Source organism: Rutilus rutilus (assembly GCF_951802725.1).
Source record: "Rutilus rutilus genome assembly, chromosome: 14".
Taxonomy (NCBI): Eukaryota; Metazoa; Chordata; class Actinopteri; order Cypriniformes; family Leuciscidae; genus Rutilus; species Rutilus rutilus.
The window spans coordinates 20327531-20354944 of record NC_140219.1 but is presented as its reverse complement, the minus strand read 5'-3'; the positions used below and the strand labels follow the sequence as shown (position 1 = coordinate 20354944).

At 37.1% G+C, this 27414-nt stretch overlaps 1 protein-coding gene across 1 annotated transcript in view; it reads left to right on the top strand.

Annotated features, from left to right (window-relative positions):
* The window catches only part of tenm2a (teneurin transmembrane protein 2a), a 305507-nt gene that overhangs the window by 200485 nt on the left and 77608 nt on the right, over positions 1-27414 (top strand). The window contains exons 4-5 of the mRNA XM_084430309.1: positions 8258-8455; positions 22938-23172. Of these exons, the coding sequence (XP_084286435.1) occupies positions 8258-8455; positions 22938-23172 (433 nt within the window). The remainder of the gene's footprint in view (positions 1-8257; positions 8456-22937; positions 23173-27414) is intronic.

Below are 27414 nucleotides of genomic sequence, written 5' to 3'. Positions count from 1 at the left end.
CGGACTTTCATTCTTTCTTGATATAGACACAATTTGTATTTAGTTTTAGCCAATCAGTTGCAAATGGTATTGGGGGCGGGGCATTATTATGTGTGCATTTGATTGGACAAAAATGTGTGTAGTCCAGGATGAGTCATCAGTATTGGTCTGCAATATTTTCTTCAGCTTTTATGAGTTTTTTTTTTTTTTTTTTTTTTTAAATAAGGAATATATTTCCTTTCATAAGGAAAAATAAATATTATATATATATATATAAATATATATATAAAATATATATAAAAATATTTTAAATAGTATTTATAATATGTATTTATGCATTATATATATATATATATATATATATATATATATATATATATAATGCATAAATACATATTATAAATACTATTTAAAATATTTTTAACATAATAAATGTAAGTATTACAATAACAATAATGTTAGTTGATCAAAATATATCTTTGTCATTTTTACAGTGTAGTTATATAACTATTTAGAAATTCTTTAACAAATTCAACATTTGTATTTTGGCAAGTACAGTGATTTGTTTTTTCCTGTGAATTGCTGCTAAAACACTGTGAGTGGTGAATGTCTGAGTTAGAGGACCTTGATTGTGCTGAACAAGGACACAGATGGTTGTCCTGTTTATGTTATATTTTGCTAATATTTTTCATGATGCAATGTTTTGCAAGGCCAAATATAATTGTTCCAGTTAAAATATGAAGCAGATTTTTTAGGCTGAACAGGTACATGTATCAGTGTAACTGTGGGCTCACAGTTGGGGCTGTTGAGTGATGGAGGTTATTTATTCCTTCTCTCTTCCATAAGGTAAACTGTGGATTGCTGACACTGTTATGGATTCCATACAAAGACAACACAGATGTAATTTATATGGAAATGACGTGCAGAGAGCGGACGGAGGCCTGAGCATAATTGGCAATGAGTTTATGAATGTGTGTTTGTGTGGCTACACTGGAATTATTTTCTCAGTGTCATACCATCATGGTCTGGAGGAACAGGACACACTGACACCTGTTATCGGTGGAGGACGGGTTTTAGTCAGTGATCATGAATCAAAGTTTAGTGTCCTGCAAAAGCGCTGCAGTGCACGGCCCAAACAGTAAATAAGCATAGCGTTGAATGGATGATGAATTGCTATCATTACAGAGCAGAGCATTTAGGATGCTGATATGTAAAAAAGGGAAACAAAAGCATTTTTAAAGAGATAGTTCACTCAGAAATGTTTAAGCATACTCCTTTAAGCTTTAAATATATATGGCATATCCTTAAATTTAATCTATTACTACTTGGTTGATTGCAGCAAGTGCATGATAATGGTATTTAAATGACCACCCGTAACCAACAAGGTCAAAATCACCATGATGGACACAAAGCCCAGCATGATACATTGCAAAGCATGATAACAAAAGAGATGCTGCAGTGGCCATCGACACACCTGGACTCGCCAGATTCTATTAAAGTGCAGTCTTTTTGGCTGATCCTCCATTAAAGTGTAGAGGAGCCGTGCTGGTGTGTCTCAGTGCTGCATTCTGTTCCCTCATGCTGAAAGATTTAACTTGCATTTCCTGAAGTCATTCTCAGACAGACAGAAAAAATGAGCAGGATTATAAAGGAGTATGCAGGCTTGAAGTTCAACATCAAAGGTATTTTGAGGAGAGAAACATATATGAATTCACTTTTGAGGTGAGAAATGATAACTTTCTAAATTGTGGAAGGCTTAAAGTAAGTTTCATGCTTTGATATTTGCAGCTGAATAGACCAGGATGAAGGGAATAGGATTGAGCCAGTGTGTGTGTGTGTGTGTGTGTGTGTGTGTGTGTGTGTGTGTGTTGAACTCAGTACTCTGCCATTACCATTGGCTGATGGTGTGAAATGGGCGTTAGTGTTTTGACAGGCCCCACTGAGTTTAGTGGTTGTAAAGATTAGGATCCTGTCAGCCTATTTGACACAACACAACATCAGAATGAGAAAATGGAGCCAATCGCAGAGAATCCAGACAATCTAGACAGAGCAGAGACAGACGCTGGACCAGGGGCGGCCATTTTAGCGACTGTGGGCATAAGATGGCATCCTGCCCTGGATATCACGAGAGATCTATGTCACTGCCCCTTAGCTTCTTTTTACATCCTCTATATTCACTCTGTTCCAAATCAAGGAGCTGCCTACTGCCTACATAGTTGGATGCACTCTGTGGAAGCATTCTGAGAACTGAAAGCAACTGAAATGGACCCTCATGAGTAACTGATTTGGAATGCACTAGAAAGACAACAACTGATCCCAACATTAAAGGGATAGTTCACCCAAAAATGAAAATTTTCATAATTTAATCTCCCTCATGTTGGTCCAAACCTGTGTGACATCCCCACTTCCGTGAAAAAAAAAAAGTTGTCTTTTGTTTTGTTTTGCTCATACAATGAAAGTCAATGCGACCCAATGTTTATTCTTCAAAATATCTTTATTTGTGTGCTGCAGAAGAAAGTAAGTCACACAGGTTTGGAATGTGTGACAGAGTTGACAGAAAGGCATGAGGGTAAGTAAATGATAACAGAATTTTCATTTTTGGGGGAACTTTCACTTCAAGTTCTCCAACGACTCTCCATGCGTTTTAATAAGTGCAAATATATATAGCCCACACAAAATGTATTATTATTTAAATGGATTAAAACACACACACACACACACACACACACACACACACACACACACACACACACACACACACACACACACACACGCTTTAACTCTGGGCTATTTCACATCAGTTTTTCATCCTACTCTTCTTTGTTTTCCTCATTTCCTCTCTCACACCTGTAAGGTAAACTATGTGTTGCATTTCTTATATTCTAAGGTCCAATCCGCCTCCTTTTCCTCTCTGCCTTCAGAGTGGTTGAATGCAGGTGTTGGGTGACGGTTGAGCTAAACGTGTAGGTGCGCTGTTGATGAAAATAGAGGGAAGGAGAGAGTTTGGTCGAAATGATGAATGGCTCTCATTAGGGCGGTAATTTGTCACTTTCCATCTGACTGGGCTCCAGCTGTCTCTTCCTGAGCTTTTTGGCCTCTTTGGCTCACCGTCTCCTCACCGGCCAGATGGGTGGAGAGATATTGTGCCGTGCCCCATGTGCTAGCTAGACCCAGACCGCGGTATTAGAATACGTCTGTGAGCACATTCGTGAGAGTTTGCCGAAAGGAATGCCTCAGTCAGCGGCATGTCGACTTCCATCTCATAATCCGTGAATTTACCGAAATGATTTTCACATAATGGTATTACATTGCATAATCTAATTTTGTGAGCGCACTTACCCAGAGGCTCCAACAAGTGATGGAAAAGTTAGACTCAGCAGCAATCAAAATAAAACAAGACACTGGACAGGCTTAAACTTTATGAATTATGAGCTGTGTGAAACCAAGCGTCACAATGCAGTTTCATGTAGTCCATCCACAAACTTTCTCAAATCGAGTTTTGTCAGAATGGACTTAAGCCAAAAGCAACGGCGGTGAAGAAATGCTGGGTAATGAGAGACTGAACCCAAAGTACAGCTGACAGCTCTTTTTAGCTATAGCAGACCAGCCATGTATAGCTTCTTGTCAACAAAAGGCATACAACTGATGCTCATAGAGATGAGTCAGAGTAGACGTCATATTTAATTTTACCTTTACAAAATCAAGCCTGTGAGCAGTGGCGTAACTTTGTTTTAAAAAGTGGGTGGGACAGGTGGGCTGGGGGTTGCTAATACAATGCTAAATCAGATATATGTACAATAACATTACGATGTACAGCAGTCGATTTAAATAGTAGGCTACATGGGGTTTCATTTGTCGTGTAATGAGATGTAGCCTAATAACGTCATATGTTGTCAGTGCCGAGAATTTTCGTGTGAACAAATACATAGATCCGCCTGTTTGACCAACATGTATCTTAATGGTCCAGTGGTAGAACTTTCGCCAAGCATGTTAGCCAAACATCCAAATAGATTGTACTTAAAAATTTAGGGCAGCAACTTTTTTTTTTTTACAGTGTATAGACAAAAAGTTCAAGGAAATACACACTACTTTTATGCAATATTTTGAAATATTATTACAATTTAAAATAACAGTTTTCTATTTGAATATATTTTAAAATGTAATTTATTCCTGTGATGGCAAATCTGAATTGGGAGCAACCAATACTGTGAGGTATACCGTCTTTAGTGTCACATGATCCTTCAGAAATCATTCTAATATGCTGATTTATTAATATGCAGTGCTTTTTCAGGGTTTTTTGATGGATAGAAAGTTCAAAAGAAAAACATTTAATTTAGAATATGCATTTGTAAAATCATACATGTCTTTACTATCACTTTTAATCAATTTAATGGGTCCTTGCTGAATATCATTAAAGTATTTATTAAATTAATATCATACTCTCCTTAAACTTTTGAACAGTATTGTAGATTATAAAAAATTGTTTTTGTTTATTGAATTAATTATTTAATATAATATTTAATAATTATATTTAAATATTAAAAATATTTTAATTAATAATTGTATTAATTTATTTTAAATTAAAATAGATGTTTTCCCCAGCCTATTTAATTTGTGTTTTGCTATACCGAGCAGCTCAAACTAATTGTGTTGTTTTGAAAGTGCCACAAAGTTAGCACTCTTCAGGAAATCAAAAGTTGCCTCTGCACATTGAGTTTAGATTGGAGTTTTGGAAAAGTTTAAGTTCAATGCATTCAATCTATCTAAGGGCCAAACCAGGGACGTTCAAGGTCAAATCAGCTTTCCAGGCCAGCAGATCCACAGTAGCACATCTTCTCCCATAAGATAAAGGGAATTTAGGAAGGACAGCAAAGGAGAAGAATCATCTAGAGGAACAGGTGCCCCCCCTCAGCCCCCTTCTAACGAGCCTTTGTTCTAATAACACAAAGCAATTTATACTGACCTTTATAGAAATGTAGCAAAAATAAATTACAATAGTTAAAAAATGCCCCTGAGCCTAATTGCAAAGGAGATTAAGTTTCCTATAATTGCTTTTGGCCACCTAATGCATTTTTTCCTTTTTTTGTAATTAAAGTGATTTAAAAATTTAATAACCCCCAACACACACACACACACATACTGTAGGCGTATACACACAAAGGCTTCTCTTGTCCAGTGCCATAAATACTCTCATTATTGAGGCAATGGTCCATTGAAAATGGTGTCATGGTTTTGTGTGATGAATATTATGTGCTTGTTAAAATGAGCGCAACGACAATAAACATTCTGCCTCTGAACTGTTTTAAATATTTATTGAAACTTACCAAATATTATTCTCTGTTTCTGTTCAGAGAAAATGATTCATTGGTCCATCTACTGCTTGACAAGAACACTCCTGCAACTTCACAGAATTCCTGCAACACTTCTGTCCTCAGACGCCCATATGCGCTCTTTATTTTTACGGCCGTATTCTCCATCCATCTTTTTAGAAGTCAGGCTAATCAGCCAGCAGCACACTTAACCTCTCGCTCTTTCATCTGCATATTCGCTGAGCTTTTCAGAGTTTATTCATCTCCTCGGTGCATTAGTGAAGATCCCAGTATCTCTCGCTATTTCTCTCCTCCCATTTACTCGTTCTCAGTTACAAATGCCATAGATGCTTTTATGAAATGCTGACCATAAACATAACCTTCCATCCTCATCTTACTTTTTTTTATTATTTAACAGGACTCTGCCCCATGTCCCTGGGGTCTGATTAACAAGCAGTCCAATCGGCCCGCTTCTTTACATAATATGCATCCGTCTTCCAAACAGAAGAAAACAGAAGAAAAAGGAGAAAACAGTATAGACACATGGCAATTCAGGGTTATTATTATTAATACATAAAAAGTATTTGTTTTAAAATTTCGTAAACTTAAATAGTTAATTAAATGATGAAAGTCTATTTAAGTAAAAATATGCTTAACAACTGAAATATATCATACTTAGACAGTTATTACTTTTACATTGTTAAGAAATATTTCTATTTCAAATAAATGCTGTTCTTTTGAACTGGTTTCAATATTGATAATAATAAGAAATGTTTCTTGAGCAGCAAATCAGCATATTAGAATGATTTCTGAAGGATCATGTGACACTGAAGACTGGAGTACAAATGCAGAAAAATCCCATCACAAGAATACATTACATTTTAAATAATATATTAAAATAGAAAACAGTTCATTTAAATTGAAATAATATTTCACAATATATCCGATTTTACCTATTTTTTTAGCAAATCATACATTTGTAAATGGTATTAAAAGAAATACTAATGTGAAAACCTCTAATAAGCTCTGCGTTTTGCGTGTTGGTGTGTGATTCTGGCACAGGGCAGCGCTAAACCAAATCAATAACACAAGGCACAGCCAGCAACCTCGACTCAATATCACTGAACGACCGCAGACTGTACTGACAAAGGAGTCACGGGGAGAGGGAGGACGAGCGTGTGCGGATGTGCTCGAAGAGGAAAGTTGAGTCAGTACACTTTCAATATGCTTTCTGCATTCAAGGCCCTCTACAAAAGCACCCCTTCACCCTCACTCTTTCCTCCACTTCTGCTAACAGGCAGTCAGGGTTTGATGCGATGAAAGGAAGATGAAAGTGTAGCTGTGTGTTTGCGCGTGATAATCTGTTTGTGTACCCATGCGGCTTTTTGAAGTGAAGACAGAGAGAAAGTGCACAGTCTTCGTTTGATCCCAATTAAAACGATGGTCAATATGTTGTCATTTTAGTTTTACTGATATGAATCTTAAAAGAGCTCCACTCGGATGTCTGCAGGCCCGATAACAGCGTAGCACGATTGTAGCGAGCTCCGTCTTTTCCCTCAGTGCTGTCATTTCAGGAGTAATTAAGGCAGGTAATAGCCTCATAATTTCTCCGCATTTATGAGGACTGACTGCACACAGTTCTTTAAAAGAAGAAGAAAAAAAGCCTTTGCAATTTTACCTCCAATGTCATGGCAATTACTCAGAAACTCAGATGCATTGAAAGGCGCTCGTGCATTTGCTTGGAGTAAAAAAATTACATGCACTTCATAACTGCCGGCTCTTTATTGTCATATAGCGTATGTATACGGTTCTATTACAGGATCCTGTTGGGAAATCACATCCGAAACATCTGTATTACAGTGATGAAGTAGAATGTGTTTGCGTGTAAATGGACTCATGCAATGCTCCCAGCATGGAGTTTTACTGGATAAAAATGCTGTGATCAGCTTTTCCTGTCTGCTGTTCTGCAGTCCAAGCACTCCATAACTCGCACACATGTACATGAACACACTAACTATTTACTTCTACCTACATTTTCTTTGTACATTGTGAGTGTGATGTCATTTTCTACCCTCATTATCTATGCACAGGTGTGAGCAGATCATTTATGTATGCATTCATGAGCACATATAACTTTTGTTTGTGGCCTCATAGCTTGCTTTTATGAGAAACACCTTGGAGCTCACTTTATGAGAATTATTTTATGAGTACATTCATTTGTCGATGTCCACATCACAGGGGACTGTTATGGTTAAGGTCAACATGACATCAAAATTGACCCCATTTACTTTCTTACTGAACATATCTGGTATTATTGAGCACATTTTTATCAGTACATGTTCTAAAGTGAAAAATGAGACCAATTAAATTGCCTTAGAAACAACTTAATAATTAATATTAACTGATTGCCAAATAGATACAGGTGCATCATTTTAGGCTATACTGTTGTAGGCAATGCAGCCTTTGGTTCATTTTTACAACAGTAACAGCAAATTACGATAGATTTGTAGAAGAATTACCATTGGAATACATAATAATGTTCTCAAGGGTGAACTTTATCTTCAGCCTCCACGTATCGTAAGCTTCTTCAGAAGTGAGTGTCCATGGTGTTTCAGGAGGGGAGTAGTACTAAATAATACTAAATACATATTCATGATCAGAAACAGATCACAAACAGACACTTTCATGATCCAGTCAATGCAGTCCTGCATTTTTGTATTATCGCGTTTCAATTGCAAACACATAATATCATGGAAGTAAAATGGGTTGTAAAACATATCATGTTGATCACACTAGTGGGTGCTTATCACATAAATGAGAGCATTTATATCATTTGTCTATGTGCTTCATGATTCAGTGTAATCTGAGTGTTGTAAAACTGTTTATATGTTGTCTGTAGTATGTTGATATCTGCCGTGTCATGTCACATGATCAAGTTTGTCTCCTCCTTTTCTCTGTCCATTCCTCAGGTCGTCCTCTCCCTCCCTCCTCCTCCAGCCTCCTGCCCCCTGCTCCTCCCCCACCCGCCCCCCTCCATTCAGCCCCGCCTACCATAAGGGAGTGTCAAGTGCCCCTGCTGGACAGCAGCTCCTCCCACACCATGCTGGAGCCCCACCCAGAGGACCAAATCTCCAACTCATACCTGCTCCGGGCACAGCCCCCCACTGGTAAGCCCCTCCCACTCATATCTCATTGGCTGACGCCCCCATCATCATCTTACTCATTTACTGTGTTCTGTATTATCAGTGGGTTGTCTGCTATGAAAATGGTAGTGTCCTAACTAGACGCAACAAAATGAGCAATAAAATCAATTAGAGCATTTTTGATGAGAAATGTGATTTGGTAGCCTAGAAATCTAGACGCACCATAGCGGCAGCAAAATTTTATTTTGCAGCCAGGGTAGTCTAGCAACTCTCCGTTGACTTTCGAGCTACAAAAACCAAACTCTAGTCAGGCCAATCACATCATGTATAGAGTCGGTGTGCGGGCTTAACATATTGACGACAGAGTCTTGAAAACAAAGAATGGCTGCTGCTGCTGTCCTATTGCGTGCAGAGGGAATTTGAAAGACAACTGTTTATCCCGCCCCTCGGATTGAGCCCTGCCAATGGTGAGTTCCCAGACCCAACATCTTGATGTGGGTCTGGCTTGCCAGGCTATGATTTTGGTCCTTTGTTACATTGTCAATGGCTGCTGGATATCTTCAATCTCCCAATGAACATGAATAATTGGAGTTCTCTTTGGCTTCCGTCAAACTGCAGGGAATTTTATTTAATTTTTTTCCTGTTTTAGATCTGCTTTTAGACTATTTTGTCACTTTTGCTGGCTACCACAATGGATTAAATAACATATATGGTCATAGTGACAGGGTTGTTATTGTTAAAAGTGCCTAATTATGCTTTTATATATATAATACCTTTCATGCATTGTGTAATATAGCTGATTGTGAATGTTAAAGGTCTGCAAAGTTTTAAAGATCAAAGTGCACTATAAATAAAGTTATTGCCTCCTAAAGAAAGAATCGATTCTGAACTGCCGAAACGAGTCGTCAGCAATTCCAGTCTCACTTCCTGTTACATACCTATGTAACAATGTAATACATTTGCATAATGCCAGCCTATGGTCTTTATTGGCTGCCCGTGAACAATGTCTACTTAGACCTGCCTTCAAACGCTATAGTCGTAGCTGAGACCTGGAAGAGTTTGGTTCGTATTATCAAAATGTCAAAAAAGACGCTGGTTTAAGTGCTGTGAATCCACTTTGCATGCACTTCAAAAGGACCAGAGGACTTGGGCTGGAATTGATACAAAAAAACAAAACCAAAAAAACAACTCCATTCCTGTTCATATCACCTTGTATCAAGTGCTGAGGAAGTTCTGGAGCTGAAATTCAGATATTGTAATGGACGTTTAATTTCCAACACGCTGTAAATGATAGACCACGACCAATCACAATAGGCTGGGCCATCTGACCAATCAGAGCAGAGTAAGCTCTTGGAAAGGAGGGGTTTAGAGAAACTGAATCTTCTAACAAACTGTTTTCAGACTCTTTAAGAAATTAGGTGATGTGCAATGTATATTACGAGAAAATGTAAGTATTTGAAGTACTAAAATTACTAAAACTAAAATTGAACTAAATATATCTAAACAATTAAAGCACGGAACAAAATTAGTCAAATGAAAACGTAACGTAAAGAAAGATAATTTAGAGTATTAATAAATACTAAAGTAGTATATATCTTAAAATAACACTGCATGCACGATACAAACAAACTTGTATGTTTAAAATGCATCTGGCTTGTTTCCTGGTTCACAATCCAAAAAACACTGAACTGACGTAACTCGGAAAAGCAGGAAAAATGAAGAAAAAAGATTTTTGCTGTTTGCCTGCCTGTGTGAATGTCCCATAACGTAGGAGAGATGGGGTTTATCGTTTGTCATTTTGTCATGTTGCGCTTGGCTAGGACATAGTGTTAGTTGTTGTCCCTAAAAAGGTTGTTTTATTATAGGAATATATGCTATTTATGACTAGTGAAGCTCAAGGTGAAAACAAATGGATATGATATCAAACAGCATTGGTTTCCTACAAGGGCATTAAATATGAAGCACTGATTTATGTTGTGGTGACTAATTAGACTTTCTCAGGTTGTGTAGAACCTCACTATGCATCACTATATCACAGCTCAGACTGAACAGAATGTGTGTCTGAGTCATCCTAGTACAGCTGCTCTCATGCAGAGTAATTAATGCTCCGTACGCGGCACAGTCCTCCAAACTTTGCCCCGCGTCCAAATCTGCAATCCAGGGGATATATTTAGCGGAGAGGAGAAAAAAAAAAGTTGTTAATGTAATTTCTGCTGGAATATAATCTATTGTTAATGGCATTAGCCTCTCCTTTGATCTGCTATAAATCTTTATTACGTCTGATCAGGGGCCCAAGTTCAGGAGCAACGCGATTATAAACCTTTTAAAATGACATTACATCATGCCTCTAATTGGTTTACTGTTTGCTGCAGCAACATCAATCATTTGCAGACTAACCACGCTGTAAATAAATTCACTCCAACACTGCCAGCACAACGGCTCTAGACCGACGCACCAGAAGGATTATGGATGAGAGAAGATCAAAAATACAAGAGGGGAAATCATGCATAGTGTCTTTCGGTGCAGACAAGGTGACCACTAATGATTTTATTGAGCCTGTTAGTAGTCTTGCTTTTCCTTCTGAGCTGCCATCAAATTTGCATTTGCTGAAAAGAAACAGCAAAATAAGAAAGATATATTTTTTTTTTTCGTCAGAATTAAAGAATGTAATCTGTGATTAGTATTTTAAATATGTCAACAGAACAGCGACAATAGCGATAATGATGATGATAATGGTGGTAATAATAGTATAACTATTAGTTATTTTATTCTTTCAACAATTTAGTACTGTATTAAATTCCTGAATATAAATGCTCTAATCAAGCTGTAATTTTGATGTAGATGCAAATATCTATACATTTCTAGATTCTAATCAGCTATATGTGAGAGAAAACTTTTTGCTTTGGCGAATGGCGTTCATTGTGATGCAGTGTTTTTTTTTTTTTACCACATTTCGAAAAATAACTACTTTGAATATTAAAGGCTTGCAAATCATCATTCTTATTTCATATTCTTTACAAGTTTGTCATATAGTTTGCATTTCCTTGATCTGATGACACATTCAGCTGAGAGGAGTTTCAAAGCTCGCAATTAGCCTGAAAATAAAGCGCTAAATAATTGCCTTATTATCATGTTGCCTTGAGCTTAGATTTTTGTGTACAAGTCTGAGAATGTTGCTTCAACAAGTGAGTGTATATGTGTGTTTTACATCTTGCTGTGTTAGATTGAGATTGAAATGTGTGTTTGCGTGAGACAAAGTCCAATTAAATGTCCTGCAATCTTGTCGAGGGTGATTGCTGTGCAGGAATTGAAATGTCTGGCCAGTAACCCAACGTACCGAGGCTGAGAGACATTATAAAAAAGAAGAGTGCTCTGAGTAGATGGTTTTGAGCTTGTTGTGTGTCTGGCGAGTGCAATTATTAATGGTTGGTTTTGTATTTAAATACATTAAAGCTTCAGGATTCGAGATAGGAGAGTGTATCTCTGTATTTCTGCTTAGTTTATTGCGGGTCTGTGCTCCAGTGGGCGACGTGCACAGCTGGACTGTGTCTCTGCCAGTGGGTAGCACTGACACTGGTGGCATGCACACCGTGCCACAGTCATTACTTGAGCTATTGCAGCTGTCAGCGAGACCCTGTGACTGGCTGCCTGACTGGGTTAGAGAGAGATCTCTTAGAAATCTGACGAAATGCCTCCTTTTCTGACATGAATTCTATGTATAAAAAAAAGGAAGACATAGAAGATTTGGAAACACTTTCTTTTAGACATTTACACTAAAGAAATATTTCAAAATTATAAATGTCTTTACTTTCACCTTTGATCAGTTTCATGTTTCATGATTTTATGCATTATAGTACTACTATTCATGATTCTACTTTTAAAGAGTCAAGAGTTTTTAAAGGTACACTTTGAAGGAATTTCTCCCATCTAGCAGTGAAATTGTATTTTGCATTCAAACGAATAGTGCTCTTTAGTGCCTCGCTTTTTCAAATGTGTGTTGCAACTACACACTGTAAAAAAAAATTACATCCCCAAGTCAAAAATTTCAAGTGACCGATAACATCTACATTTTTCAATTAGTCTGACGTATTATTTCTCATTGAGCCAATGTTAACAGACTATTGCAACAAGAATTTCACTTGGGCCAATTGAAAAATGTAGATGTTATCGGTCACTTGAAATTTTTGATTTGGGAGGGTTAGAATTTTTTTACAGTGCAGTAGCCATTATGTACCAAGAATCTATGACAACATGTCTTCCAATAGCACTTCATCGAGTTTAACTATGCATGTTCTACTGTTATGCTGCCTATATAATGAATTACACAACCAAGCAATGAAAAAAAGCTTATAATTTAGACCGTAGTATGAAGTACCGTGTAAACGCGTTGAGGCAGGCTAGTGTTTTTTGTCCCTCTCTGCTATTATAGTTTTTCAAAATGGTGGAACGACATGGAAACCTCCTTGGATTTTCTTGTCCAATGTGAATAAAGATAAGAAATTCTTCGCATACGAGGATAAGTCAGATCATTGGCAGAGGTAATCTTACACCAATGAGGACATATTTATGAATAAAGACATTGATTGTAGCCTATAAAATACTTAAAAAACTACACAGTGTACCTTTAACATCTGCCATCTCTCATGTGTGTGTGTGGGGGGGTGACTCATGTAACTGTGGGGACCCCATGAGGAAACAAGCTTATTAATCATACAGAATGAGAGTTTTTTTGTTTTGTTTTTAAGTAAAAAGGCAGAAATTTTTCTGTGATGGGTAGGTTTAGGGGTAGGGTCAGTGTAAGGGGACAGAATATACAGTTTGTACAGTTTAAAAACTATTACGTCTATGGAGAGTCCCCACAAAGATAGTAAACCAGATATGTGTGTGTGTGTGTGTGTGTGTGTGTGTGCGTGAGAGAGAGAGAGAGAGAGAGAGAGAGAGAGAGAGAGAGAGAGAGTAGTGTTTGCATCGCTATCCATTTATTATAAATGGAGAGTGTCGGCTGGCTATTTTTAGCAGTTTCCAAAGTCACATACTCCTGCCAGTGAAATCAGCCGTAGATCCTAATGCGATGAATTTTTAATCACTGTGTGTTTTGAAGAAATTCTGTTAAAACAATTTAGTTTGGACTGGATGCCCCCTTAAAGCTGCAGTCCGTAGCTTTTTTGGGTTAAAAATGATCCAAAATAAAAAAACTATCTGCTTGCCTTAGCTTGATTCAAAACGGTAAGCTTGTAAAAATGTTTTTAATTCCAGTGGTTCTGGTGGATTTCCGCTGGAAATTCGAGAATGTCTTTGCGTCATTACGTCACATCTGTACACATAAAGAGGGTGTCTCAGCTAGTAGGCTATATTGCGTGTGAGGATGTTGGAGGTGGAAATGTATAGCCTTTTCTCACTGCACTTGATATAATTAAACTTATCAATTTGATGGCGGATCCAGAAAGGTTCAAACGACAATCACCAGTGACAACTGGAGATTCACCCGTTGTAAAACGAAAAAACACGAAAGACTTCGGAGAAAAAAAGAGACTGCAACCGGGCCCATGCGAAAACAAGGACAAATATCGGAAGGGCTTTCACGCAATGCTGATGTTGTTAACATTAACAATTTGCGAACAAAGTATAATTTGAACGGTTTGACGTGATATGATAAGCAATCGTTAGATTTAGTCGATTTAGATTAGATTTTAGATTACGTTAGATTTTACTGCAATGCTTTTTTCCACTTAGTTGGTCAGATAATGGGAGTCAATGGCACTGAAAAACTTAACATAACAAAAACTTAACATAACTTAATTTTTTCTGGCCGTCATATCTAAATATGAAAACAATTTAAAATACATTAATGAGGATGACCGACGTTAAATGACGTTAAATGACAGAAAATATACGTCTATGTGTTGGTTATATGCATGGCCTAATTACCCTTAGGAAAATAGTATTTTGGGACAAAATATTATTATAGAAGTACTATAAGACTACTATAGAAATACTATAGCGGCTCTAGGATATTATAGAGGTATTACAGAACATAACATACTTCTGTGATTTTCTGTAATACCTCTATAATATTTTAAAGCTGCTATAGTATTTATATAGTAGTCTTATCGTACTTCTGTAGTATGTCCCAAATTACTATAGTATTCCTATAAGATTACTATAATATTTTGTCCCAAAATACTATAAGATTCCTATAGTACTTTTTAGTAAGGGTATGTCCCCCACCGAATCGGCTTCATTAGCCTACCACTTACGGTTTGCAAAGATACAAGTATAAAATTACTGCAAACCTTTAATCTATCAATATGTATGTTCTATTATGCATTTTCCTTGTTATATGACTAACAGAAATTCATGAAATAATATAGGCTATAGGCAGACAAACAGTAATAAGATATAAGTAATACGATATTTATTCAAATGTTGATTTTGAAATTAGTGAACATCACCATATATATGATTTGGAAAAATAAATAAATAAATAAAATTATAAATGAACATTTCTAAAGACAGTTAATATTTTACATAGAATATCACAAAAATATTAACAACTTGTTTTTTCAACATCTTCAGTGAAAGTGCACACAGTGAACGTTTCAATGGCAAGGAAAAAAACAATCTGTGAATGTCCTATTACAGGCGGAAAGGTACAAAAAAGATGTGCAATCTAGCAAGTGCACACATGAACTATAAACAGTTCTAAAATGGATTTTGCCATTGACTGGCGCTAACGATTTCAGCAGCTTTCAATCCATTATGGCGGACGCGCCTCCGCAGCGCCATCTACAGACTGTTACCCATAACACAACAGAGTTTCGCCTCTTGGGCTTCTATACTCTTTGTCCGCGCTGTGCCACGCCGAGGCACAACCCACGTAAAGTTGATAATTCCGTGAATAACTGCAATTGCAGATTTGGACAAACAGGAAAAACTGCGGACTGCAGCTTTAAAGCTAATGTTATGCTGTTTTTAGTAGTAATTAAGGTTGTGCTGTTGTATAATTGTTTTGTTTTTTTGTACTACTGTATTTAAACCTTTGTATTCAGAACAGAGGGCCGTGTATGTTTGTGTGTGGGAGGGTTTAAGAGTGGGGTTTCAAAAGCCTGTTTATATTCAGGCTGATTTGATGACTCTTCTCTCAGACTGTTATTATTGCTCATTACAGGAGGGGATTGGGCCAATGAGACTGAATGTGAGGGAAATGTTTCGTTCAGAGCCCAGCACACAGCTTGGATTTACTTCTGTTACCACCAACCAAGCTGTGTTTTAATTAAACCTCCTCTCAGAAAGAACGTCATGAGTTCAACAGCATGACCTCCAGACCAGCTGCTGTCCCTTCATTCTGAGGGAGCAGGTATCAGTAAATGTCTTTTTGAGGGATAAGAGAATGCACTGGAAAAACACTGGGATTCATTTTAGGGATGAACCTGTTCATTTGAGTGATCATGTTGGGTGAAACAGTGGAAACAATTTAGTGTAGACTTGACACTGCCTTTAAAAAGCTCATTTTATTCTATTTTGCAGTGGTAATTAAGGATTGTGTTGTTGCATAAGTTGTATTATTATTTATTCATTTTAGCTGTTCATTATGTATTAGCATGAAATGTACTGAAAGGTTGCAAAGAAAAATAGCATAGGGAAGTCAATTCATTTAGCTATTCAGTTTTTTCGAACATAAAAAACAGTCACTTATTCATTTGAGTGATCATTTTGAGGAAACTGTTTAGTTTAGACTTGACACTCAGATTTAAAAGTTAATTTTCTTCCTGTTTTGCACAGGTAATTAAGGGTGTGCTGTTGCATAATTGTTTTTTTAATTTATTGTAACATAAATTAGGTGATTTTTATTTTTTATTTTCAATTAGGTTACAAAGATTGTGTCAAATTGTGGTTCCAATATGATTCACTCTTTTGGTCAACTGATTTACAAATCAGTTTGAACCGGTTCAAAGAAATGTTGTGTTTGTCATGAGCTATTTAAAGCGGAATGGATTCTGATTGGCTGTCAATGTTTTTATCATTCATCAGCTGGGAAAAATCCATCTGACAATGATTCCAACAATATTATTTCTCGGTGCCGTTATCGATATAGTTAAGGGGTGGACTCTGCTATTCTTTTGTATTTAGAACGATGTTTAGAACTACAATACATCTTTATAATTATCATTATTGTCATCATCCTTGGTGTGAACAGGCCTTTAGACTTGTTTAGGCCAGCGGCTACGCTTGTGAGAGCCTCTGAAAGGAAGCAGAAGTCCTGCCGCCTACTGCTCCTCTTGGCTGTGGCTGCTGAGCGGGCATCCTTCCTCAGCATCCGACTCTTGTGTTGAACCACAGAAAATATCAATAAACATTTTTACTGAGGCTGGGCCTGGAAAACAAACATGGTGGCTTTCTGTTCCCGCTGCCAGTGGGTCTCCGGAGCGCTACTGTGAAACTAATGCAGTGTACTGAAAGCCAATTCCATCCTGCCCAGTGCCTCCGCTTCGCTCTGCCCAGCACAGGCACGGTCCCAGAAAGAGCAGGGGGTGGGTTTAAGTGCTAACCTCAGGCACGCTGGACTGTGTGTGGGGATCTGCTAGTAAGAGCGAGCTGAACCATGTAGGTTTGGATCTGTGTCAAACTAGATGAACTCCATGCTACGCTATTGAGACAGGAACAAAACTCCACTATGTTTTCAGTGTTTTCACACACACACACACACACAGCCACACACACACACACACACACACATTCACACAGTGCTTTGATGTACTTAAATTATTATTATCATTATAAAAATTAAATAATAAAATATATAAAAATAAATAGTAATTAATAATAACATAAAAATAATTAAATAAACGAATTAGACACATAAATGCATACAACATGATTAAAATGAAATTATTAGTTATTAATAGGTTAAAGTAGATCAAAATAAGAAAATAAAAAATGTATTAAAAACTAAATGAATAAATAAATAATACATTTAATAGTACATTATATTGAGTAGAAAAAATATATAATAATCTAACTTAGAAACTAATTCAAGATTTCTTTGAGTGTATAAATTTGGTTTTATATTATGTATTTTTATACCATTTATAAATATTTGATTATTTAAATGTCCATTTCACATATTTTACAGAGCTCTGTAAAAGCAAATCAGCCGCTATTCAACTGAAAATCATCTGAAGAAAATAAACATCAATTATATTCCATCTGAACATACAGCTTTTTTTATATGGCCATCAAAAAGATGCTTTTTGTAGTCAGATGATATACTTCTGGCATCTATTAGCAGGGGCTAACTGGACCCTGCCAACCAGCCAAACCTTGACCTTTTGATTATAAAATGAATGCAAAACTCTTTCTGTGTGATTCTTTTCTGAAAGGACTTTCATATTCCATTTTATTGCTGTCATGTACAGCATATAGAGAGCAGGCAGCTGTATTTGATGGGCCTTGAGCTGGGGTGTGCTGTATATTACATCTAGCCTCACTGTAATCTGCCTTGAATTTTGGCACTCTCCATGGCGAGAAAAAAACACCTTGTTATCAGTGAAAATTGTGGGAGGTGGTGGTTGCATTGGGATATAAGAGTAGGGGGTCTAAGTGGCTGTTTCCTAATTACACACTTTTATTTATTCACACGCAAACACAAGCCTGTGGTCCAGGGCCTCTCTCCGATCTCTTATATCATCCCAAATTGACGTTTTATGTTCTCGCTCCTGTTATTTCCTGAGGTTTCTGCCACTTATGTCCAGCGGTTTATTTCAATTTGTGTTGGCGCGTTTCAGCTGTTGTTGGTTTAACTGTAGCCAAAAAGAGGAATTGAGCTTTAGCTTTATCCTTGAACGTATCCTTGGCGCATGACTGACTGATCGTTTGTGCAGACATTTCAGTTATATTGTTAAGCATCTGAGAAAAAGTACGCTCTCGTATTTAATACAGTTTCCAGAATAACTAATGTGCAAAAGTCAATCTGTTTATAATGGGAATCAATTAGTTTTATAAAACATTCATGGACAAAGAACCTCGATTATCCTCTAAAGTAAAGCTTCAATTAGTCATTCCTAAAATAAGCGTGTAACTCTGTCAGTGTCCTACAGTAAAGGAGACATCGAGAGTGAAAAGGACAGCGATTACTGTGCGCTGCGGGTGTGAGTTTTTACCCTCACACACACACAGAGCCTCTACACAGCCATTTCAGAGTCGACGCGGGATAAAAGTTGATGATGCGTGCAGAGGTTTACGAATGAAGAATGCTTCTTCATGAATATGAAATCAACCTTTTCATCAGTCCAGGAAGGGCTGACGGGGGAGCCTACAGCGTTTCACCTCAACCACAAGTGACTTGCATTTGTTGTTTTCTCAAGCAATGTGCAAACAAATATTTCTCTCTTTTTTTTTAAGCTGGTTGCGCAGCAATAAGCACAAAGGCATTTGTGAAGAATGAGGGAAATAGATGCTGTTATTTAACCTTGAATATTTGAAGGGAAAAAATGGACTGACACAAGCAGGAGCTCTATTTAGCTTGTGCGTGATATCTCATCAGTGATTCATAATAAATGTCCTTTTGACAGTAGGAGTGGTTTGAGCCATAATTTTCTTTGTTTTTTAATGGTTTGTCAAAGTAAACAATCAGATGAGCAAACTCGATACATTGACTGTCATTTGTCGAGTAAGTATAATTATATTACCTGTGATAACATTCACTTTAATTCTCTTTAGAGATGCTGGATGAGATGCTTTCATTCAAAAGTTTTCTATTTCAAACAAACACTGCTCTTTTGAACTTTCTATTCATTATACAATCCTGAAAACATGTATCTCAGTTTTTGCAAAAAAAGTTAAGCAGCATGACTGTTTGCAACATTGATAATTAAAATAAATGTTTCTCGAGCACCAAATCAGCATATTAGAATGATTTCTGATGGATCGTGTGACACTGAAGACTGGAGTAATGGTGCTGGATATTCATATCACTGTAATAAATTACATTTTAAAATATATTGAAAACAGTTTAAATTGTAATATTTCAGAATGTTGCTATTTTTACTGTATTTTTTTTTTATTAAATAAATACAGCCTTGGTTTTTTACATAAAACAAAACAAAACAAAAAACATGAATAATTCATATTGACCCCAAACTGTTGAACGGTAGTGTATGTGTTTATGAAAAGCAACTGTTATGTAGTTAGGTTAACATCTCCTAGCTACTCAAGTTACCCAACAGACAGTCTGAGTTTTTATTATTTTGCTGTCCTTAAATGTTTTTACGCATGCATATTTATGCGTGTGTTTGACCGTGGGTTTGTGTACACATCCTCAGGAGAGTGTTTGAGTGTATATTGGCAGATGCTAAATGTCTCTCTCAGGTTAAGGGGTCACCCCCCTCCCTCCACATTGAACATCTGTACACTGCCCTCCCTCACCCTGCACCTGGGCCCAAAATCAGGCCACGTCTCCCACATTCACTGTTATAGCAGCATGCTGACGAGGACTTTTACTACAGCCACAGGAATCATGCCTCTAGAGAAGAGGAGGCATTCATCTTGTGGCCTCAGACAGCCATGCATAGTGTTACAAACAAACACCATATAGAGCTAATGAGAGACAGGGGCTAAACTTTACTTCACCTTAGCACTGCAGAATCACTTTCATAGTTATATTCTGCAGATCTGGAATAAACAGAAGTGGGGTAAGATGTGTCAGTGGGTAAGTTGTGTCGCCCCCTTAATCTAGAAAGTACAATTTTTGACACGTTACGACAAAGTGACCACCATGTGTTTTGTACGAATTTTTCTCATGTCAGAGTATGTTTTTTAAGTGGTAGGTAAATTTTATATCAAAGTAAATTTATTCAGTTCTAAAAATACATATTATACTTGTTGCTGAGCTGCCAGTGTATAAAATCTGTTAAATGATCTGACTATGAACATTAAGTAAAGTTGACTTACTTATCTTTAGAGATATTTTTCACAATATATTTTGCTCACTGATGATAGATCTGAGTTTGGGTCATCAGAGCGTGTCACCCCCGGATAGAGCCACAGGGCCACTGAGCTCAGATCAGTCCTGCATGATCTTTAGACAGGGGGTCAGACCCCATCACCTGCCTATGCGCCAGGATCACTCCCAATTCCCAGCACTCAGGGACCAGCTTTACGCTTATTCCATGTTTGATCCAACACTGTTGCCATTGTAATACAGCGAGAAACAGCAGATTACATGGCCAGGCCAGCACTGATCCACTCTACTCATGCACGCACACACACACACACACACACACACTCACACTTACTTGATCTGTTCTCCTTTGGTTGGATTTAGATTCTAAGAACGTTCTATTTGTCAATACACTTTGTTCATGAATTGAATCCCTCACACATACACATCCTTGTCCTTGGCACATGCATGTTCTTGTATTAAAAAAGAAAAGAAGAGGATAAGAGGAGAGAGAGAGCGCGAGAGGCTTTTCACTGTCGCAGATTTAAACAGGGGTCAAGCCGACAGAAAACGCACAAGTCTTTGGCTACATCATTGATGAATAGGAGCTTGCTACAAATCTCTTGTCTGTGTACAAAATAGGAAATCAATCTCATTGCATAGCTAAAGGGCAGTTTATTTAGATTTGAGAGTGAGCAATTATATTTATTCATTATTTTGTTTAAAATTAAACTCAAGGCTTGGAAAGTGATTTAAAAGTTTTTTTATTAGAGCTATCAAAATTAACATGTCAGTTTAACATGTAAAAAATATTTAACGCAATTAACGCAGCATCCTTTTTTCCCCATCATCCTTTGGCTAGCACGCTCTTATACATGCAAATGCTTTTAAACCATTCAAGCGCGCCAAACACACCAAAATGATGCCAAAATGCCCGTTTTGTCGAGTATCCTCGCAAACACAGTCTTAAATGAGTCTTAAATGAGTTAAATGAAGTCTTAAATGAACATAAAGAGTTGTGAGAAAATGGGATGCACGTCATGTGCTGCAGGTCTTAAAGTGACAGCAGCCTAATAAACCCGCTGCTGTTGATAATCAAAGAACAAAAGAAAAAGAGAAAATCACTCCCTGCTCTTGACTGTATAACTTTTTTAGCTTTAATAAGGATTAATCTATATTTAATTTATAATTTATGCAGTGAAGACTGTGACGTGTTTGATAACTTTATTCAATTTCTGTATATCCTACCTGTTAGACCTGTCAAAAACAACGAAAACAATATTTTTTTGTGCTAGATAGAATAGAAAAAATTGAGCCCTGATATATTGAAGGGCACAGGTAAATGTGACAATTATTATAATGGGTTTATGTGAAAATTAACTTAAATTAAAAGTATTGGTATCGGTGATGCCTTCTTTAATCAAATAAAATAATCTTTATGTTGTTTCTACATTAATTTGGAGATTAAATGTTAACTTATTACAATATAAATATATATAAAAAATAACTAATGTAAGGTTCGTTTTTTTTTCAGTGACAGTTCTTTATATTTACCATGGTATTCATGGTATATTCATATTTACCATGATACTTTGATTTTCATATTAAAATACCATGGTATTACCTTCCAGTACCAGCCACAGCACTTTTAGTAAGCATGTGAGGCTCTTCATATTATTTTAGCCTATCAGCTCAGACTCCTGACAGCCATAGACAGGAGATCAGGCCATGGGACTCGCTTTCAGGCAACTGTCATGGATCAACAAGCATGAGATGGGCAACCTGAGAAAATGGAAATGGTTTTGGGTGTTGGTGGAAAGAAAACTTGGATTGGGAGGTTCATCTTTATTGCATTACTCCGTGTTTCATGGGAAAACATTATTAGGAGCTTGTTTGATGCTTCTTGTCTGGCCGCCACATCCTCCCCGCTCTTTCCTCTGATAGACAAGAGTTATAAATGTAACATGATAGAGAGATTTGTTTTCTTTTTGTTTTAAAATTATATGTTAGACAATTCCCAAGCACCGCAGGTTACCTCTTACAAAAGCAGCCCTGAAGTGAAAAGCCTCCGCACCGCAGTCGTGTCCAGGTACAAAGTGTTTCACGGTAAAAGAGTCGGAGCCGGTGCTTCCTGCAGATTCATGCTTTGAATTCAGGCTGCATTAAGGATTACACTGAGCCAAACAATGTCAATTAATGCTGCTTCATGAGGTACAAAAACGCAGCATCCAGCAACGCTGGCGCAGCTTAAAAAGTGAAGACAGGAGTTTCCTGTCTGACAAGTGTCTTAACAAGCTGGGTGGTTGAGTGTTTTAGGGGCTTCCTGCCGCCACGGAATGCGAATTTGGTGAATTGCGAAAGAATAACAACACAAACAGCTTTGGCAGGCTGTCATCACAGAGAGCGTCCTTTCGTCCCTGATTTGATGTTTATTCTGATTGCACTTCACCCTCACACTGCTGCTATTCCGTTTGTATTTCCTGCATCGCTTAACACAGTTTTTGACAATGCCAATTGATAATTGATTGACAGCCTGATAAAAGGGTTTTTCAATATTTTTTTCCCCAGGAGCTCCAAACCATCACAGCCAGACCCTGCGGCCGCCCATCCCTCCACCGCACAACCACCAGACGCTATCGCACCACCAGTCCTCTGCCAACTCCCTCAACCGCAACACGCTGAGTGGCCGACGCAACCCCATCCACGCCCCTCCGTCCGCCCCGGGTGACGGGCCCACCACACCCGAGTCAGTGCAGCTGCAGGACAGCTGGGTGCTCAACAGCAACGTCCCATTGGAGACCAGGTCAGTGGCCACTTTTTGCACACAACAAATCTGTATAAACAAAGAAATGAACAATGATTAACTTACATTTTAGACACAACATACGTATTTGATTCCTTTTTATCAGCACTGTTAAAATGTAATTTCCTGTCAGATTGGAGAACCAGATCTAACTGTTTTAGAAATAGAAATAATTGACAGTTTTGCATTCAGGAAACTTTATCGTCACACAGTGAAAAACACTGTGGTTAGAGACATTTCTCGCAGAAAAGAGACTTTAAATAGCAGGTTGTATCCTAATTCTGACAAAACAATCTCTTTCTGCCCCCCAGGGCGCAAGATTATTGAGTACGATGTGACAGAAATACTGTCTCAATCCAAATAAGTATTTTTTATTAAAATCTAGGAGTGTTATTAGTTGGGCGGAAGCAATTTAAGCATTTTGACAGGCTTGTCGTTTTAAAATATATATTTTGTTTTTACCTATTTCTGCTAATAATTCTGTAATATTATAAAATTACAGAAATAATGTGTTAATATTTTATTATTTTCAAATACAGAAACTAATTTGAAAACAATGCCTTATCCTTCATTTATTTATTTAATTATAAAATTATATTGTAAAATTATAAAATAATATATAATATAGTAACAATACATCAGCATGTCCTCATAATGGTCTGAAACCTGAATATGCACCACAATATAAGGACCTCATAATGTAGGTCAAACCAGTACATACACACATGTTGGATTTCCATGTTTTATGGGGACTTTACAAACACAATGATTTTTATACTGTACAAACTGTTTATTCTACCATCTAAACCTAAACCTACCAATCACAGAAAGCTTTCTGCATTTTTACATTTTCAAAACACGTCACTTAGTATGATTTATAAGCTGTTTTCCTCATGGGGACCAAAAAATATCTACCCAAGGACAAGGGATTCAGATATTGCCATCTTTACCCTAAACGTTGGGTTTACTTGGACACACACACACACACACAACAGTTTTATGCTGCCTGAAGAATATTTTTCGTTGAGAAACAGAAAGTTTAAAGAACAGCATTTATTTGACACCGAAATTTTTTGTAACATTATGAATGTGTTTACTGTCATTTTATCCATTTAATCTGTCCTTAATTATGTGCTTACAGAATATATAGCATTATAGTTATGCGACTTTAGTGCTCAGTAAGTTTTCCAACAGACAGAGTACTGTGTGCTTACAGACCACAAACATACACTGTATTATGCATGCACAGCTTTTAGAGGTATTAGTATCCATAGTTCCCTCAAATACAAATGCTGTGTCTCTCATGCGTACACACACACTCACCCCTGTGGCTCAGCTTTTACTCTCTCTCTCTCTCTCTCTCTCTCTCTCTCTCTCTCTCTCTCTCTCTCTCTCTCTCTCTCTCTCTCTATCTATATATATATATATATATATATAATTTTTTATTTTTTTCTCTGTATCTTTCTCCTGCTGGGCAGAGGGTCACCTCCTATGTTCCCAGATCAGAGAGGAAGCATACCTGCATGTACTATTCATGAGGCTGGGCTGAATGTTTAATTCACAAGGACAGGTCTCAGGCCTGTTGGAAGTGCAGGTTCCTGACTGGCTGTAATTAAAGCAGAGCTGATAGGCTGTCCTGTATGTCAGCATGGGTCATCCAGCACTCAGACATGAATGCTTTTGGGACTGCTGGGGCCGTTGTGTACAGGATTGGATAGTGGCAAGGTTTTGTTCAGTTCAAGGTCTGTATACGCACACATATATTGACAGTTTGCCTGTGACCTCCAGCGTTAATTGTCTGCTGGGTTTGATTGGTTTCTTTGTGTTGGTGATTGTGGACACGCCCACCGGCACCTTCCTCATCAGAATTTACCCAGCAGATGTTTTGTGGTCTACGTCAGGGGTTTTCAATCTTTACAGATCCAAAGGCCCCCAAAGCCAGACTCCCAGCCAAAATAGAGACTCCCAGTATTAAAATGTAAATATTCTCTGAAACACTTTATAACCTTCATTAAGAACATTAAACTTATTATAAAATGCAAATACGTCTTTATTTAGAAATGTGTTAATAGAAATGCCATGAAAATTTAAGCTCTTTATATTTTATTTATTTTCGGCATGGAACCCCTGGAGTACCCTCGGGGACCCCCTGAAGGTTAAAAACCCTGGGTCTACATGAAGAGTTTCCAGTGGAAAGAAAGATAAAGAGCTACGGAGTGCACTAGAATGTAATTTCAGCTCAGCAAATCTAGTTATTTTTTAGTTCTTGATCCTGACATTAAAAATTCTTTAGAAAGTTTATAATTAAGATGAGATTATTTATTTCATATAGTTCATGCTCATGTGCTTTATTTCATGTCATGTTTCTAGCTTGTTCATGAAATAAATACAATTAGTGTAATTTAATCAGTTTTCACATTTCCCAGAAATGTTATTAATGCTACATCTCATAATATATTTCATTATACATGTATTTTATATATACAGAAACATGGAAACATTTAGGAGCACAGAAACTTGTCAACACTGCCCCGCAACATTTATGAATAAATTAGCTTCGCTACTGAACTGCTACATTATATTACTCAGCAGTGAGGTGGTATGTTGCTGTTTTTGAAGTAATTAAACTCACAGCTTCACTGGTAATTCACATGCTCATCTCTCTCTTGATAGACTTATTAATTCAAATAAATGTAATCTTACAACACTACTAGGGTGACCGGTTAGTCCTGAAATTGCTATTTTATTTCATTATATTTCTTTTTCTTTTTATCCATTTTTATAGTATAGTATCATCTTATCACATATATCATTAAAATATAAAATATATTTTATAAACTGCTATAAATGTAAATACATAAATAAATGAATGTAAATTAATTTGCCCATAACCACTCCATAAAGCCTGTTGTTTCATATTAAACCTCTGCTAAGCAGCACTAACCCTGACAGGTAACAAATGATGATATTTCTTAAAGTACTCCTGTCGGGAAACTCCAGTGGGTTCCAGCATTTAATTCTGTCCTTCGGTTCTCCGCGCTGTCGTCATAAATCACTGGAAGTTGCCAATGTGTGTAATATCTATCGGCTTTATGCCTGGGTAATATTTAGACAACTAACTGGCACTGGATAATTCTCATACAATCTTTCCTCATTTGCACACAAAATTATGAAGCGATCTTAAAATGAAGGGCCGACATTCGGCATTGAATCATGAATGTTCAGGTGTGTTAGAATGGGCTCCTGTACTGAAGCCATCAGGACTACCCAGCAGCACTAAGCCTGCCATCTGCTGAGACAGAACCACACTCCCCACACCAATCCAAACCTCACTAAGCCAGGAAGCCGGCCCAAACTCTGGCCCCTCTCCCCGTTCCCCTGCTAGCAGGCCCCACCCCTATCACTGCAGCTTTTTAATTGGGGTTCTGTCAATGCAGATGGGCCACCTGTCACACACATGTACGTGCAATTCACAAACTCATTTCCAATATATTCACATTTATTAACGGCATTACTCATTGCATTTGTGGAGGCTTTGAAGTGTGGCGAGAGAACTCACGAGTACAGATTGGAGCACCAGCAGACCACCCAGGATCTGTGCTGGCATTGCCCAGCATCACACACACATTCATGGGCAACAGGCGAGTGTGTGGGCCTTCTGAGTGGAATCATGCAAGTGCCTGTCCATTTCAATTTTAAGTGTTATCCGCAGAGACAGTGATCCACATGGACACAGTGTTTTACATATACGTTTTATCAATGAGTTAAAGAAATAGCTCACCCCAAAATGAAAATTCAGTCATTATTTACCCACTGTCATGTTGTTCCATGTTCTTGGATCTTTTGTTTCACTGAATAAAAAATTAAATAAAATAAATAACAGCATATGGACATAGGAGTGACATGTTCTGAATGTCTGAAAATAATGATTGGATTTTAATTTTTGTGTGAACTATGGAATATGATTAAAGCCTGAACAAATATATAATAATATTTTTTAATACACTTTTTTGGTTAAACACATTTTTTATAAAAGAATAAACAATTTTTTGATAATAACATTTAAAGGTATTTAAGTAAAAATATAAAATGATGTGTATATTTCTAGAATAGACATTAAATATCAAATTTTGCATCCCTATATTACTAATTAAAGTAATTCAATTTTGAGTTTAAAAGGTAACACTTTACAATAAGGTTTCATTCATTAACATTAGTTAATGTATTAACTAACATGAACTA